This window comes from Pyrgilauda ruficollis, unplaced genomic scaffold, assembly GCF_017590135.1.
Source record: "Pyrgilauda ruficollis isolate IOZ18807 unplaced genomic scaffold, ASM1759013v1 scaffold65, whole genome shotgun sequence".
NCBI lineage: Eukaryota > Metazoa > Chordata > Aves > Passeriformes > Passeridae > Pyrgilauda > Pyrgilauda ruficollis.
The window spans coordinates 1,482,493-1,497,343 of NW_024528266.1; the positions used below are offsets into that span (position 1 = coordinate 1,482,493).

The following is a 14,851-nucleotide window of genomic DNA, read 5'->3' on the forward strand; positions in this document are numbered from 1 at the left end:
GAACAGCAGTGAGAGCAAAACCGGTGCCTACTTTGGCACCAGCTTTTTCAAGTAACATTGTTACCTGTTAGAAATGTAGGAAGAGCTTTCAATTTGTAATCCTTAAACTAAAAATGCGGTTAAGTAGAAAGCAAGCAGTTTATCCTGTGAGTTTTTTGGTTTGGTTTTCTTTTTAATGCAACCATACACTTATTTTAATCTAACTCATTCTTTGGCTAAGATTAATAGGAATCAGACTATGTGATTTGCTTTAGGATAAATTAAAAGGTATATTCTTCAGATCTATTCTATTTTGATGCTAATTCTGTTCTGGGGGAGCATCTTGTACTGTCACTGTTTTTTGTACTAAATCTTCAAATATTGTCTACTGTGTAAGGCAGAACGAATTCTTATCGTGCAAAAGGCCATTTTGTTTCCAGGGTAGCAAGTGTCTAAAAGCATGCACAACTTGCTTCCCCCTTGTAACATTCATGAACTCATCCACACTTCTGAGTAAAAGAAAAAAGAGAAAAGCAAAAAAAAAAAAAAAAAAAAAAAAAAAGAAAATTTCTTTCCAACAAGCTACGTAGGGACATACCAGATGTTGCAGTGATTTTAGCTATTAAAAAACCTGTTAACCATGTACGATATTTAAAATAGGCCTATTTTGATGTGTTGCCTATTATACAGATACACAAAACACTTTTTGGAGGCCTCAGTTACAAGTGGCAGAGCTTTCTGTGTATAATTTGTCTAAATAATTTGTCTAATAAAATTGTTTTCTAAACTTGCGTTTCCTCCTGCTCAATTGCTGAGTGCTGTGGGATTTTCAGCCTGTGGCAAGGTAATCTACTCGTGGATTTGCTGCACTGCTACTGAAGGGTTTTAGCTCATGGAGATGGGATGAGCTCCTCAGGCTGCTGTGAGTCAGCTCAGTGAAGAGCACCTGTGGAAAACACCAAGGTTTACCATGTTTATCAATGCCAGGCTTAGATTTCAGAGAGCATTTACGAACAGCCAAACAGCATTTTAGAGAATAAGTTTAGAGTTCCATAGCACTGACATGTACAGGACATCATTTTTAGAAATACTGCATCCCAACTTCATCTGTTTTAGTATAATAGTAGAAATTTTCTTGGAGCATGGCTTTTATTTTTATAGAATCACTTTTTGCCATCTTTATTTACACAGAGGTTAATTTCCTCTGATACTGGACATATATTTCCTAAAACGAAAGTTTTAGGATGAGAGAAGGTAGGTCATATTTCATTCATTATGGCTTTCTCAGTCTTTAAGTTTCATTAACATTTTAACCCATTGAGCAAGCTGTGCTGCAATAACATCAGCCATGACAATTTAACTTGCAGCATCCAAAGTTTATCTCCTGGCTTTTTACATTCAGTGTATTTTATTCACTTAAATAATATTCCTGACCTGTTACAATTTTCTATTAAGCATAGCAGGCATTCAGGGGATCAATCACCTAAATAGAGGCAACATTATTATATTCCCAAATAGGGAAGACATTTTAAGATCTGGGTTTACTTCTCATTACCCTACTTTGATCTGATTGGACATAAATTATATTTATCTTCCCCTGAGTCAGGGACCGTGTCCCTGTCACACTCACAGACACACCTCTCTAGAGGCAGGCAGTTTTACAGATATGACAGATGTACTCTCTATAATGGGCTACATCATGGTGAACCCTATGTGACACTTCCCTTTCTTTACAACAAATTCCAGGGAAGTGATAGTGTTAAAGACTGTGAAGTGTTTCTGCTGCAGTAGCTCCACTGGAGACACAAGCCAGCTGTTTATAAAGATGAGTTGTTTGCATGGTATCTGCAGTTATATGACCTTTTTGAGATACCAGCTGCAAACAAAAAGTGAGTATTGGAAGAAAACACATTTATCTGATTTCAAAGAATCACCTAGAAAGATGTTTCTATTGACCAGCAGTGAATACCTGGAGATAAATAGTTCTGCTGAGCCAACCAAGTGAATGATTGCAGCCCTGAGGGACACAGCTGCAGCACGACCAGTGCCAAAGTCCCCTGTGTGTCTCTCTTGACTTCACCCAAAAAAGTGCTGGGATTGTTTCCCTGAACAAATCAGATTTTTCTCTTCCTTTCCTACTTATGTAGGATGCTATGAATTGATGAGAACATCCTTTCTGTGAACACTTGCTGGGTCATTGCAGCTTACTGGAGGTTAATGCCCCCAAAAAGTTTGATTTCTTAACTCTGCTCAAAGCTGATGACATGAAAAGTAAACCAGCTTCCTTTGTACATGCTCATGGCTGTAGCTAACAAAACAAAAATAGTCTCCAAAACAGCAAAGGCATCACACCAACGCAGCCATGCTTTAACCCTTTTTCTCTCAGTACTAATAAATGTTTCCTCTTCACTCTGCAGAGCTGTTTTGAAATAAATGTCAAAACCAAGTCTCTCCCCCTTAATCTGAGTCACAAACAAAATTTTTGATAAACACTGGGACATGAACACATGCATCCACGTGTCACATCAACAGCAGTGGGCAACTGTGAAGACATCATCACAATCTATCAGCTTGTTATATGTCACCCAAGGCATCATTCATGAGGTTGGAAATAGAAGCCTCCAAAAGAAGGTCAGAGCAGGGAACGTGATTCATAGCTTAACAAATTTCTAAACATAAAAATTTTACCAATGCCTCAAAATTTCAGGAACCAACAGCTTAATTTAGAAAGAAAATACTTGTCAAGAGGTGTAGCTATAAAAATAAATATACTACCTGTCAAGAGTTACAAAACCTGTGTCCCCCCTCCCCATGCCATTCATCACAGTGGTGTAATACTCTGTATGTACTACAGAATCTATTTCTGCAACATTTGTCAAAAGGAAAAAAAAAAATCACAGCTGGAAAACTAAACTGTTGAGTCATAACTACTGGGTCATACCAGTTCACTGCTGTAAGGGGAAAAATAAATCTTTCTGGGATCAATAACTGCCACACCAGTGGAAAAAGACAGCTACCTGCAGCCCAGCAAGCACAGGACACTCCTCCACCATGACATTACAGCTCAGTGCTTCTGTAGCTAATTATTCCTACCAGCACTAGTAAGGCCAACATTTCTTTCCATACATGATAATTTTTCCCCTTTCTGAAAAAAAAAAAACTAAACATTTGTGTCCCTTTCTTTGTTCTAAGGGGATGATGCACCAACAAAAGATGGGATAAGGGAGTGCTGCACGGTGTCACACCAAACGTTGACAACCGATTTATTTGCAAATCCAGCTGTCATCCATTAAAAGGCTGAGCCTCCAAATCAAAATAAAGAGCTAAAAGGCAAGCCCATTACTTGATTAAAGGTTTTGGGGGGGGCATGAGACAGTCTGCAAGCTCCTGAAGTAACCACCCAGCTGCAGGTGCTTCCCTAGGTTGCTCTTCTGGTCCATGCAGTGTCTGAGGTGGCAGTAAAGTAAATGAGAGCTGCCTGGGGTTTGTGTGGCCAGATTTTGGCAGTGGGGGTGGGGGTCTACAAGGATGGGTTCTGTGAGAAGCTGCCCAAAGCTTCCTCCATGGCCAAGAGACCCCATGACAGCCAGCTCCAAAAGGGACCTGCCACTGCACAAGACAACTAATGGTGTTAGTGCCTCAGGGATAACAGAGTTAATAAGGGAAAAATGTTCCTGCCCAGGAGCAATTGCCACTGGGAGAGAGGGTGAGAATGGATGAGAGAAACAGCCCTGCAGAGCCCCAGTCAGGCAGAAAAAGGGGGAGGAGGTGCTCCAGCCGCTGGAGCAGAGATTCCCCTGCAGCCAGTGGTGATGCCCATGGTGAGGCAGCTGTGTCCCTGCAGCCCATGGAGGTCCAAGGTGGAGCAGAGATCCATGGAGAACAGCACAGCAGATGAATGCCCAAAGGAATGCTGTGGGAAGCACATGCTGCAGCAGACTCCTGGCAGGATCCTGACAGATCAGGAGAAAGGAGCCATGGAGAGAGGAGCCCACGCTGGAGCAGGTTTGCTGGCAGGACTTGTGACATTGTGGGGGAGCCACACTGGAGCAGCCTGTTCCGAGGGGAATGCATGCCATGGAAGGGACACATGCTGGAGGAGTTCATGAAGATGGGAGGGACCATATACTGGAGTACAGGAAGAGTGTGAGGAGTCCTGCCCTGAGGAGGAAGGAGCAGCAGAGACAATGTGTCATGAACTGACCCAGCTCCTATTCCTGGTCCCTCTGGGCTACTGAGGGGCAGGAAGGTAGGGAAAATCAGGAGTAAAGTTAAGCCCAGGAATAAAGGAGGGGTGGAGGGAAGACATTTTTAAGATCTGGGTTTACTTCTCACTACCCTACTTTGACCTGGTTGGACATAAATTATATTTATCTTCCCTTGACTCGAGTCTGTTTTGCCAACAATGGTAATGTGTGAATGATTTCCCCTGTTCTTATCCCAACCCATGAGCCTTTCATTATATTTTCTCTCCCCTGTCCAGCTGAGGAAGGTTAGGGATGGAGCAGCTTTGGTGGGCACCTGGCACCCAGCCAGGTACAGCCTCTGTGAGGTGTAGCAGGCAGTTTTGCTTTCACAGCCCCACAAGTGCCTCGTGTTACAGCCCCCCAGGTGAGCACCCAGTGCCGGGCTCTCAGCCACTGCTCTCTCTGCTTCAGCTCTTTGTGTGCATCCACCTCCAGCGGGACACAGCACCAAAGCCCTGGTGGGCTGTGGAGAACAGGAGGAGAAAAGAAACAAGGAATTATTTCATGGCTAAAATCTCTCCAGACACACCCACACCTAATTTGAGGGTTCACACCTGGTTATCTGAGGTCAGCTGAGCTTTGCCCAACTTCTCCCTCCTTGTGGGGCTGCAGCAGCAGCTTTGATACACAGGGTGCAGTATCCCGGTCCACCACACTGGTACTCCTGGGCTGGAAATATCATACCCTCCTTCTACACATGGGAAAATGCTCCACATGAATCTTTTTTTTTTTGTTGCCACTCAAAGAAGGACCCGGAGGTGTCACTTACGCCCCTAGATTGCAGAGGGACCCTCTTCTCCCACTCAGCACAGCCAGAAGATCCTGACACAAGCATTTTTACTGGGAGTGAGAAGGTGGCAAATATTATACATCTGCTAGAAACTGAAAAGCATGGCTGGAAAAAAAAAAAAAAAACACAAACACTTTTTTTGTGGGTTGTGTGTTGTATTTGCTGCACTCTGCCAGTCTTGCTCATATCCGTCTCAAGTGCCAGGAAAAAAAAAAAGGAAGAGCAGGCAGCTCTGTTGAGTGCATTGTAGCCCTGCCACTGCTGGTAAGCTCGCCTTTCTCCCCCACTGGCGAGGGACATGCTTCTTCACACACACAGTGGGGAGGTCTTGTTTGGTTTTGAATATTCCCTGGATATGAATATTCACTGTGGACCACAGTAAGAGTAATCACAGCTGACCCATGTTGTTACTAATTAATTCTTTTGCTTACACATGGGGAACGGGAGAAAAGAAAGCAAATACTGTGAACAAAGCTAATAATGAGGTTACTTGCTACTCCTATCTGAAACATTTTTAAGGAATGGTCTCTGCAGCGTGACAGCAAACACAGCAAGAAACTGATGTTGTGTAACATGAAAGCAAGCTACTTTATGAAATAGTGCTCAGGCAACACTGGAATGGTTTGTCTTGCTGTAACTTTTACAGACCTTTCTGAATCAAATCTGCTCTTACTTGGATTGTTTTTATGTCTCCCCAGGTTTAAGAGACTGCAGATGAAGTTTTCTTACCTTGTCCCTGCCAACAAAACAGAATTCTACAAACCCCTTTATATGATTCAAAAATTATCCTGTCAGCCCATCTACACAATACAAAAAGTAGAGCTGATATGGGACACAGGGAGCTTTGTTTTTCTTACATTGAGATAAAAGATAGGTAGAAGTAGAGGAGATACACTTGGAAATCTGACTTTTGAAAGAAACATTTATTGTCTTCAATAAATATCACTGCACTACTCACTTTTTAAGACTTTCTACATCGTCCAACAAATGTAGGTCTATCCATATATATATTTAGTCTGCTGTGTCTTGCATGAGTTGTTCAAAAAGAGAAAATACATCCATAAATATTCCTAAACATAAGTATGGACACATAAAAGCAGCTTTTCCTTCCAAAACTTACAGCAAGTGAATTATTACTCATGGCGTTACAGACACAGGGTTTATTACTCACAGCATACAGTAATTCGCTGGAGTGTACAAACAGAAGTTAACCCGGAGCAGTCACACGAGTTTCTGTTTCACGGGGTGAAGCCACGTGAGGAAGTGGCAGGTGTGCTGCATTTGCCCGCACATCCATCTCCATCTACTGCCACGCACTTCATCTTCCTGAGCTAATCGTGGGCACTTGCAAAACAAAACAAAACAAAACAAAACAAAACAAAACAAAACAAAAAAAAAAAACCAAAAAAAAAGAAAAAAAGGAAAGACGGGGGTAAAACAGCGTTGTGGCTGTTTCCAAGAGCAGAGAGCCGCTCTGAAGGAGCGGCGGGCCCGGCCCTGCGCTGCCCGGCGCCGCCCGGGCGATGGCGCTGCGGCACCGCCTCCGGCTCCCTCACGGCGGCGGCGGGCGGTGTGCGCTCGGTGCCGCTGGTGTCTCGACGGGAACGCCGGCACTTGTCCCCGAAAAGTGCCCCGGGGGCGCCGGCAGTGGCCTTGCGGTTCCCCCTCGCCAGGCGCTCGCCATCCCCCCTCACGGGGCCGCCGTTCCGGGGCAGGGGAGGGGGGAGCGCGGAGCCGGGCGCGGCCGCGGTGGTCCCGCGGCGGCCGGGGAGCGCCATTTCCCGGGAAACGGGGCGGGCCGCGCCGCTATGCCGCCGGGATAATGGCGGGGGCCAGCGCCCTGTCACCTCTTGTATGCGCTTTCCAAAGAGGAGCCCGGGCGTGGCGAATGGGACACAGACCGCCATTGTGCCGGCGACACTTTAATCGCCCACACCTACAATATTCAACCTGCTGCCGGCAGCGGGGCAGCGCCGGGGCGCACGCCCCACCCGAGGGGACCGGGTGGTGGCCTCGCCGCCGTCTCACCAGGGCCAGGCTTCTGGGGGCGCCTCCAGCGCCGTGGTGTGGGCTCGGCCAGCCCGGCTGGCCAGCGGTGCCCACCGAGCACCAGCAGAGCAGAATTCCCGAGCCTGGGGGACCCGTCTGGCTGGGAGAGGTGGGAGAGAAATGCCCGCCAGTCCATGCCAGGCGGCTGTGGCACGGTGCTCAAGGACCCGTGGAGGCTCCGGGGTTTTGTTCAGCAGAGCAGCTTTGGGTGAACATTGCTTGTGTGCTGCTTTCCCATGGATGTCACCTCGTGCTCTCCCTGGGGTGTGAAGGCACAGAGGCCTACGGCACAGGTAATTCCTCCTAGCTTGGATAGGCCACCTGTGCTGAAGTAAGAGGTGGGGATTTCTGCGTCATGAACCAGGCAGGGTGGGATGCTGGTTACTCCTGTCATCCCTCCCTCCAAAATTGAGCCACTCGGGTTCTCACTGAGCTCATCTGTGCCCCCTGACACGAGAGCCATACACCCGGGCTACTGCACAAGGCGGGTTCCTGATGAAAGCTGTCAAGCACATGGCCATCAGTGTGTCTGGCTTCACCTGCTGCCCCAACAGAGCCCTTGCTCACTCCAGACGAGCACTAGGCTTCACCCTTTAGGAATTTCTAAAACTTTTATGCAGGTCAAATGATCCTGCGTGCCTGAGAAATAGAAATTCTTTTAAGTCTCCCTCCCTCTCCAGACTAATCAGCTCTGCAGCTCAGGGCTATGCCAGAGGTACAGGTCTTGCTGCAGTCAGGGTTTTGGAAGCCGACTGCCACAGGAGAACTGCTTCCCAAGAACTACAGGACTGCGGCTGAGCACTGCTGCTTGAACAAAACCCATGAGGACACTGTCACAGGCACCGCAAGCAATGCTCTGCTGAAGCTGTCTGATGTCTAATAGACTGGGAAGAGTCTTCTGCATGGCTTGGAATTTTGAGGTGCCCCTAAAACTCAATTCTCTTTAATGCTTAATTTTTGTGTATGTCTTTCTCTCTTAACCCCAGGAAGGGGGGCGGGGCGGGGTGGGGGAATTAATGGTTCTGCTTTTTTAACAAGTAGAAATTCTTAAGACATCCTAATTTACAAGGTAGTGGACCAGCTGAAGATGTCTTCAGAAAGGTTTCTTTTCACAGCCTTTCACACAGGTAGTTCCTGAAAGCTCTGTTGGTGCTGTGTTGTGTTGGAAATGGATTCTTCCTAGAAGCCCTGTGCTCTTTGCCCTCAGTGATTAAATGAGAGGATTTCCCATGAATGGCAAGGTAGTATTTTTTCTTGGCTGACAAGGTTTCCTTGGGGAAATACTCAGCTCTTAGGGATCAATGTGAGATGTTGATCAGCACTAGACTGCGTCCATTCACTTGATTTTCTCCCCTTAGAAGGACCACTGTTCCCCACATCATTTTGGCTTCTGTGACTGTAAATGTTTACTCTTCACATTTTAGGAACCTTCCCTCCTCAGGAGACCCACGAAGGTTCAGATTCCAGGCTGGCATTTCCTCAGCTAAGAAATCTCCTTCAGGGACTGGGCTGACTGATTGCCAAGAGCTTTGTGGGTGATGGATGTGAGAACAGCAGATCGAAGGCCCAGTACAATTGAAGCAGCCCCCTATGCTCCCAGGTTACTGCTCAAGTAATGCTGCTGTTAAGAGACAAGGCAGACTCTTTCAAATGTTTTTTTTTTCCCTCTTGCTTACATGTCAACTGTTATTTTTTTCTCTCATGTTCACTTATATGTTACTACTATGCCACAGAGAGCCTGCAAGCTGAATTTTTTCATTTATACCTCCAGCGATGACTAGATTCTTTTCCCAGAGCAAACCTTTATAACTGTACTTTGTGCAGTGGCTAAAGTGACCATGAAAAAGGGAATGCTGAGGCAATCAGTTAAGAAAATAAATAAATCTAGTGTCAGCAAATCTGGAGTATTTACATTCTCTGGGCTCTTGTGTAAGAGACCTTGAGAGCAAGAGGAAGTGACCAGATGTGATTTGAAGGAAGTATATTGTTTCTGTAGATGGATTGATGTTAATTCTCTGATCTTAAACTAAATGAAGTATTGATCATTTACTGTAAAACTGTTGATCACAGTGGTAATTTTGTTGCTTAAGTGATTTATACTAGTAAAACATATCAACTAGCAGCCTAATGAAAGCATGTTAGAAAGCACTTGTTCATAAAGCACGGATGGTCATAGTGTTCTCTTATTGCTCATTTCAAGAGTAACTAAAACGAGGGACCTGTGGGTGGTGCCTGTGAGCATGCACAGGCCCTACAGAATTGTTCCTGCTGCAAAGGGTGAACAAGCTACACCTGGAACAACATCGTTGTTCAAAGTGTCCCACAGCTGAGAAGTGAGTTTGGTGGGACTGAAAGCATTTAGCAATTTTAGTGGAACCTCCTTTCCAAGCTGACTACAAAACAAAAAAGGGTTTAAAACAAAATGATCAAAGGAAAATTATTATGAGTGATGCTTCCTTGAATATGAAGGTTTTTATTTTTAAAATATAAGCATATAATAATGTCTCAGTAACAGCTATATACATTTAAATAGGAAAAATGTAGGTACAAATTCCATAGATAAGATTTCCAACTGTATCACCAGGCTGAATTCATTATGCCTGACAATGGCCCCAGGAGGTAGGCAAGTATTGTTGTACCAATGCTTTGCATTTCTCTTGGAGGCAGTGGAGCTACTTGCACTAAAATTAACTGTACACAACTGCAAGTGTCCACAGGGTTAGCCCCAGAGCAAAGATATTTATGGAGGTAAGTGTCACCAAGAAATGGGAATTAGTTTTACAGACCCTCCAAGAGCTGAAGCACATGGCATTGGGTAAGTGTAGTGATCTGCCTGGGAAAATTGCTCTGCATTTCTGAACCCTGCCCCTTTCCACTGCTGCAGAACCAGCATGGTTCTGGTTGTCCTCAGTGGAAAGGGGCAGGGTTCAGAAATGTGATTTCCCCAGTACCTGGGCTCTTGCGTTCCTTGCAGTCCTCACTTCTAATGTGCATTTAAAACACATTTGACAGTAAAGCATTAGACACTGATCATAGGAGGAGCCTAAAAAACATTTGCTGCTGGACCCTTTTCTGCTGAAGCAGTCTTGTTCTGAATAAAGTAAGTATGAATGCTTTATTTGGGTGAGTATTCTGATGATGCAGTCCATGAGACTGAAAATAATTCAGCTGTACAATGTCTGTGTTTGTAGTAGCTCCTAGATGGGGTTTGCTATCCCAGGGAGCAGGCCAGCCACAGGGAGGGCAGAAATCCCCCTTCCCTCCTCCTGCAGGTGGCCTGGGCTGGTTGTAGCTGAGATTCAGTGAGGATTACCTTATCTCAGTGAGCAAGACTCACACCTTGGTCTCTCTCCACTTGTGGGTTTTACTGCCTGAAGACCAGGGGAGGTAGAAAGAAGGCTGTGTGTTCCCCCACGTACTTTTCAAAAGGAAAGGAGGAAACGGGAGAACACATGGGAAAGTGGGGAAAGGGAAGAGAAGGAATAAAATACTTTCTGACCAGTGGCGGTGCCTGCTGAGAAGCTGACTGATTTTGAAATGGCATTGCATGAGCAATTAGAGTGTTGAGTACAAACTGTGGACTGACCCATGTGCTTTGTGTGCTTTCAAAATGTCTCTGGCTGTAATGATAGAGGAGGCTTTTTAAAGCAAGTCTGCTGTCCCCCCTTTTGTAACCCACTTTTCTGTAACATTAGTCCGTTCCTGACCCCGAGCTGCTGCCTGGGCTCTTAACCAGGCTGGGCATGGCGGGGGGGAGAGGAAAGGAGGAGAGGGGGGAAAATATGCATAAAGATACGGGGATAAGTTCAGTTTGTTTTCCTCTGAAAGCTTTGACACTTGCTTAGAGCAGATTCATTTTCAAGGCTTCCTACATTCCTGCTATTGTACAGTAAGTGTTTCAGACCGGTGTGCCTGTGTTTCCGACTCCCGTGAAGTCCCCTTTGCAGCAGGGCGTGCCTCGAACTGCTTCAAAAGAACCAACTTCTACAAAAGAAAAAAAGAAACTCAAGTAGGCTTGAACATACAAAGAGAGGGAGAAAGGAAAGTGAAAAGGGCCGGGCAGTGTTGAATACAAAATGAGTTCAGCCAGCCCCAGGAGTTCTTCATCACTTACATTTATCTTATTCTGGGAGAGCAGAGCTAAACCCAGTGCTGACATAAACCACCCTTTGCCTTTGACTCTGAGAGTGTGCACACACAGCAGATACAGGCATACAGAGAGCACTGGATTTCAATGGAACATTTTTTCCCCCTCTGAGCAGTGGTGTTGGTGGGAAAAATGGCTTTTTGTGTGTGTCCTTTCAAAGGCAAACTGTGGAGTGAGTCTCAGATGCCTCCAGTTTCAAAGTGTGCATGCGCTCACAAAACACGCACTTGAAAAATAAGCAGCTGTTACTGTTTCCCAGCCAGGAACTTCTCCCATCCCAGGAGCACGCTGAGGTGCTCGGCTGATGTCCCCAGTGCTCCATACGGTCACTGAGGTACTGCTAAGGGAAGTCCCCAGAACCGGACAGCAGCCCTGGGGTATCCAGAGGCCGGGGTCTGATGCAAGGGGGCATCAGCCACCTTGCATCCACATGAGAGGCTAATGGGATGCTGCTTCCCTCTGTGCCCAGAGGCCAGTGGATGGTTTGTGGGATGGAGGATTGGGCTTGCTGTCAAGAAGGCCCGACAGCCACACAGCCCACCAGCCTGGAGGGAGATGTTCAGCACTTCAACACGGCACCAGCCTGGCTCCCCCCATGCTGGGAGCTTGCTAGGCTGTCAGTGGCTACTGCTCAGCAAAGCTCCCACTCATTTCCAAGGTTTGGTTCGCAGTTCTTGCATGGAACAGCTCACAGCCACGGCACCCGGTGCCCAAACAGGGAACACACGGGATTAACCCTGGGGAGGAGAGCACAGCAGGGCTGCTGGCGATGCACATCTGTGCCACGGGCACCCAGGAAAGGAGCACGTGGTGCCTGCGGACTGAAAGAGAAGCCGGGGGGGCTGGGAATTTAGCCAGCAAACGGCACCATGCAGCACAGCGCTGAGGGCTTTTTCCCCTGTTAACGATAGCATTTATTGAAGGGGGGAGGGTTAGACAATAGGATAGTATGAAAGTTTTTACTCGATACAGATAGATGGTCTGGCAACTTTATGGATACTATACAGAAACAAGGTATTGACTTCTGCTCCTTACCATCCTTCTTACCGAGTAAACACTTCCATTTTGGTCAGAAACTGACAAGTTGTTTTGGAGGGGATACAACAGCTTTTGCCTTTGAAGCATAATAGCTAGCAAAAAAAAAAAAAAAAAAAAAAAAAAAAGAAGAATAGAGAGAAGGTTTGCCTGCGTTTGTTTGTAAAGAAAGCAAACCATCAGCTTTCCGCTTTCTCAGTACCATCCAGTTGTTTGTGGAAGGTGGGCCCCAGGCGCCTGCGATGCGCCAAGTGTGCCCAGCCAGCTTCCTAAACCAGCAGCGAGGCTGCTCATTCCATGTCACTGCCGCTCGGCTTTGAGCTGCTGGGCTCCCTCGCTCCCTCCTTGGCTTGCGAGTTATTCACTTTTGAAAAAACATATCTGCCTCATACTGTGCCCATCACTTTGTTCTCCACACGCCTATTCACACGGGCAAACCTCCACTTCTCCTCTCCAGGCAGGCGGCGGTGGCGGGAGGGGAGGCAGCGCGGAAGGGAAGTTAAGATGCGTGCACGGAGCTATTTCCCTCTCCACCACCTTTGGCCAGCTATTGTTGGCCCAACAAAAGGACTCGCTCGCGGGGGATCGGGACCCTGCCGAAAACGTGGCAGCTCCGGGGGCAATGTGCTGTCCCGGCTGCAAACGCCACCGCTTCTCACCTACCGAGTCCCGCGTGGGCTTCCCGCGTGTCCCCGGGATTATCGCTCTAAAACCGAGGGCATTCCCTCGTCGGCTTCGCGGCCGAACCTCCGCACGGCAGCGCCGCGCTCCCTGCACCGCCGTCCGCACCGTCCCGAGCGGGCAGCGCTCCGCACCGACACCTCGGGCACGGTCGCTGCGGCCGCAGCGAGAGCCGGGCGGACCGACGGCTACTCCCGCCAGGCGTGGGGAAGCCAAGGCGGGTATTTACCGGAGCCTCCCAGGTTTGGCTATAAGGAAAAGGATGTTCCCCCAGGCGGGCGCGACGGAGCGTCCTCAGAGAAATGCAGCGGCGGGGAGAGCCCGGTGCCGCGGGCTGTAGGTTCGCTCTGTCGGCGGAGCGCCCGGCGCGGGGCGGACGCGCCGTCGGGGCGCGCCCCGGCACCCCCACCCCGTTCCGCCCCGCCCGGGAGGGGTGGGGCGCGAGGCAGCGGAGGGGCGGGGGGGACCCCGGCGCGTGCCGCTCCTTAAAGGGGGGCGCGAGCCCGGCCGACACCGGAGCCGTCGGGGCGCCACGCGCGAGGCGGGGGCTGCGCGCGGCCCGATGGGCGCGCGGCGCTAGAGCCATGAGCCTGCCCTGGGCGGAGCGCGCCCGCGAGCCGCCGGGGCCCAGCGAGGGCTGCGGGCGCAGGTGAGCGGCGTGCAGAAGCAGCGGCGGCTGGCGGCCAACGCGCGGGAGCGGCGGCGGATGCACGGGCTGAACCACGCCTTCGACCAGCTGCGCAATGTCATCCCCTCCTTCAACAACGACAAGAAGCTCTCCAAGTACGAGACGCTGCAGATGGCGCAGATCTACATCAGCGCCCTGGCCGAGCTGCTGCACGGCCCCGCCGCTCCTTCCGACGGCTCCGGCAAGGCCGAGCACCGCGGGGCCCCCTTCGAGCCGCCCTGCGCCGCCGCCGGGGCCGGAGCTCCGCCGGGGCCGCCGGCGCCGCCGCCGGGGCCGCCCAGAGCGTCTCCCCCCGGGCACGGCCGGACTCGCTTCCCCCCGCCGCCGGCCGCGGGGGGCTACTCGGTGCAGCTCGACCCGCTGCACTTCTCCTTTGCGGAGGGCGCCCTGATGGGACAGAGAGCCCCTTCCCCCGCCCTCCTCCTGCCGCAGCCCGGGCAGCCGCCGCAGGAGAGGAGCAAAACGTCGCCCCGGTCCCACAGGAGCGACGGGGAGTTCTCGCCCCGCTCCCACTACAGCGATTCGGATGAGGCCAGCTAAGGCAGGGGCGTCGTCCCCGGCAGCCCCGCAAGGCCGCCCCTCGAAGCATAGACTCCGCCGTGGGGTGAGCAGCCGGACGCGGTGCCGCCACGGACGGCATCGGCTCCCCTCGGTCGCTTTGAAATCCGCCCCCTCGTCTCCCACCCCCGGCAGCCCCTGGTTTGTCCAGGGGGGATGGCTGTTAGCGAGTGACTGTACCCGCCCTGTCTGTCAGGGTCGGTTGGTTTGTTTTAACTCTTAGTTTACACTTCGAAAGTTTCTTTCGCCTAGAAGTCGTTGCCGTTCCCTCCTGCCAACACGCCACCTCGCAGCGCGGAGCCTGGCTCGCCCCGTCGGCGAGCGGGCGATGCGCAGGGAGAAAGCCTGGCCCCGCTGCCGGGGGCGCCGCCGGCGCCATCCATCCCCACCCAGCCGTGAACACGCCCTGACACCCCCGTCTTCCAGGACATCGATCCTGCCGTGGGTCGCATTGCTGTGGAAACACACACATACACACACACACACACACAAAGTCAATAGCGCACCGTCTTAACCTGTAAATAGCGGAGAAAATTTGGATTTTCCTTAGAGCACCATGTCGGCGTCTTTTGGGGGGAAACTTGGCGCAAGCACTTTATCAGCGGCTGGAGATGCAGTTTCAAGAGGAAAGCTACTAACTGCCAATTGGAGACCAATGTTTAATTAAGCCACTTAAT

The 14,851-nt window shown here is 49.7% G+C and overlaps 1 protein-coding gene across 1 annotated transcript; it reads left to right on the top strand.

The window, feature by feature from the left end:
* Positions 1–12,751: 12,751 nt before the first annotated feature.
* On the top strand, positions 12,752–14,156 carry ATOH1 (atonal bHLH transcription factor 1). The gene is made up of 2 exons (XM_041484251.1): positions 12,752–13,264; positions 13,560–14,156. Exons 1-2 carry the CDS (start codon positions 12,752–12,754, stop codon positions 14,154–14,156), a joined length of 1,110 nt encoding a protein of 369 aa, XP_041340185.1.
* Positions 14,157–14,851: the final 695 nt, after the last annotated feature.

Excerpts from the sequence above, each read along its gene's own strand:
- ATOH1 (XM_041484251.1), top strand. The coding sequence starts at position 12,752 with ATGCGTGCACGGAGCTATTTCCCTCTCCACCACCTTTGGCCAGCTATT. Across the intron at positions 13,265-13,559 it reads AGAGCCCGGTGCCGCGGGCT|CGAGGGCTGCGGGCGCAGGT; the intron begins GTAGGTTCGCTC and ends GCCGGGGCCCAG.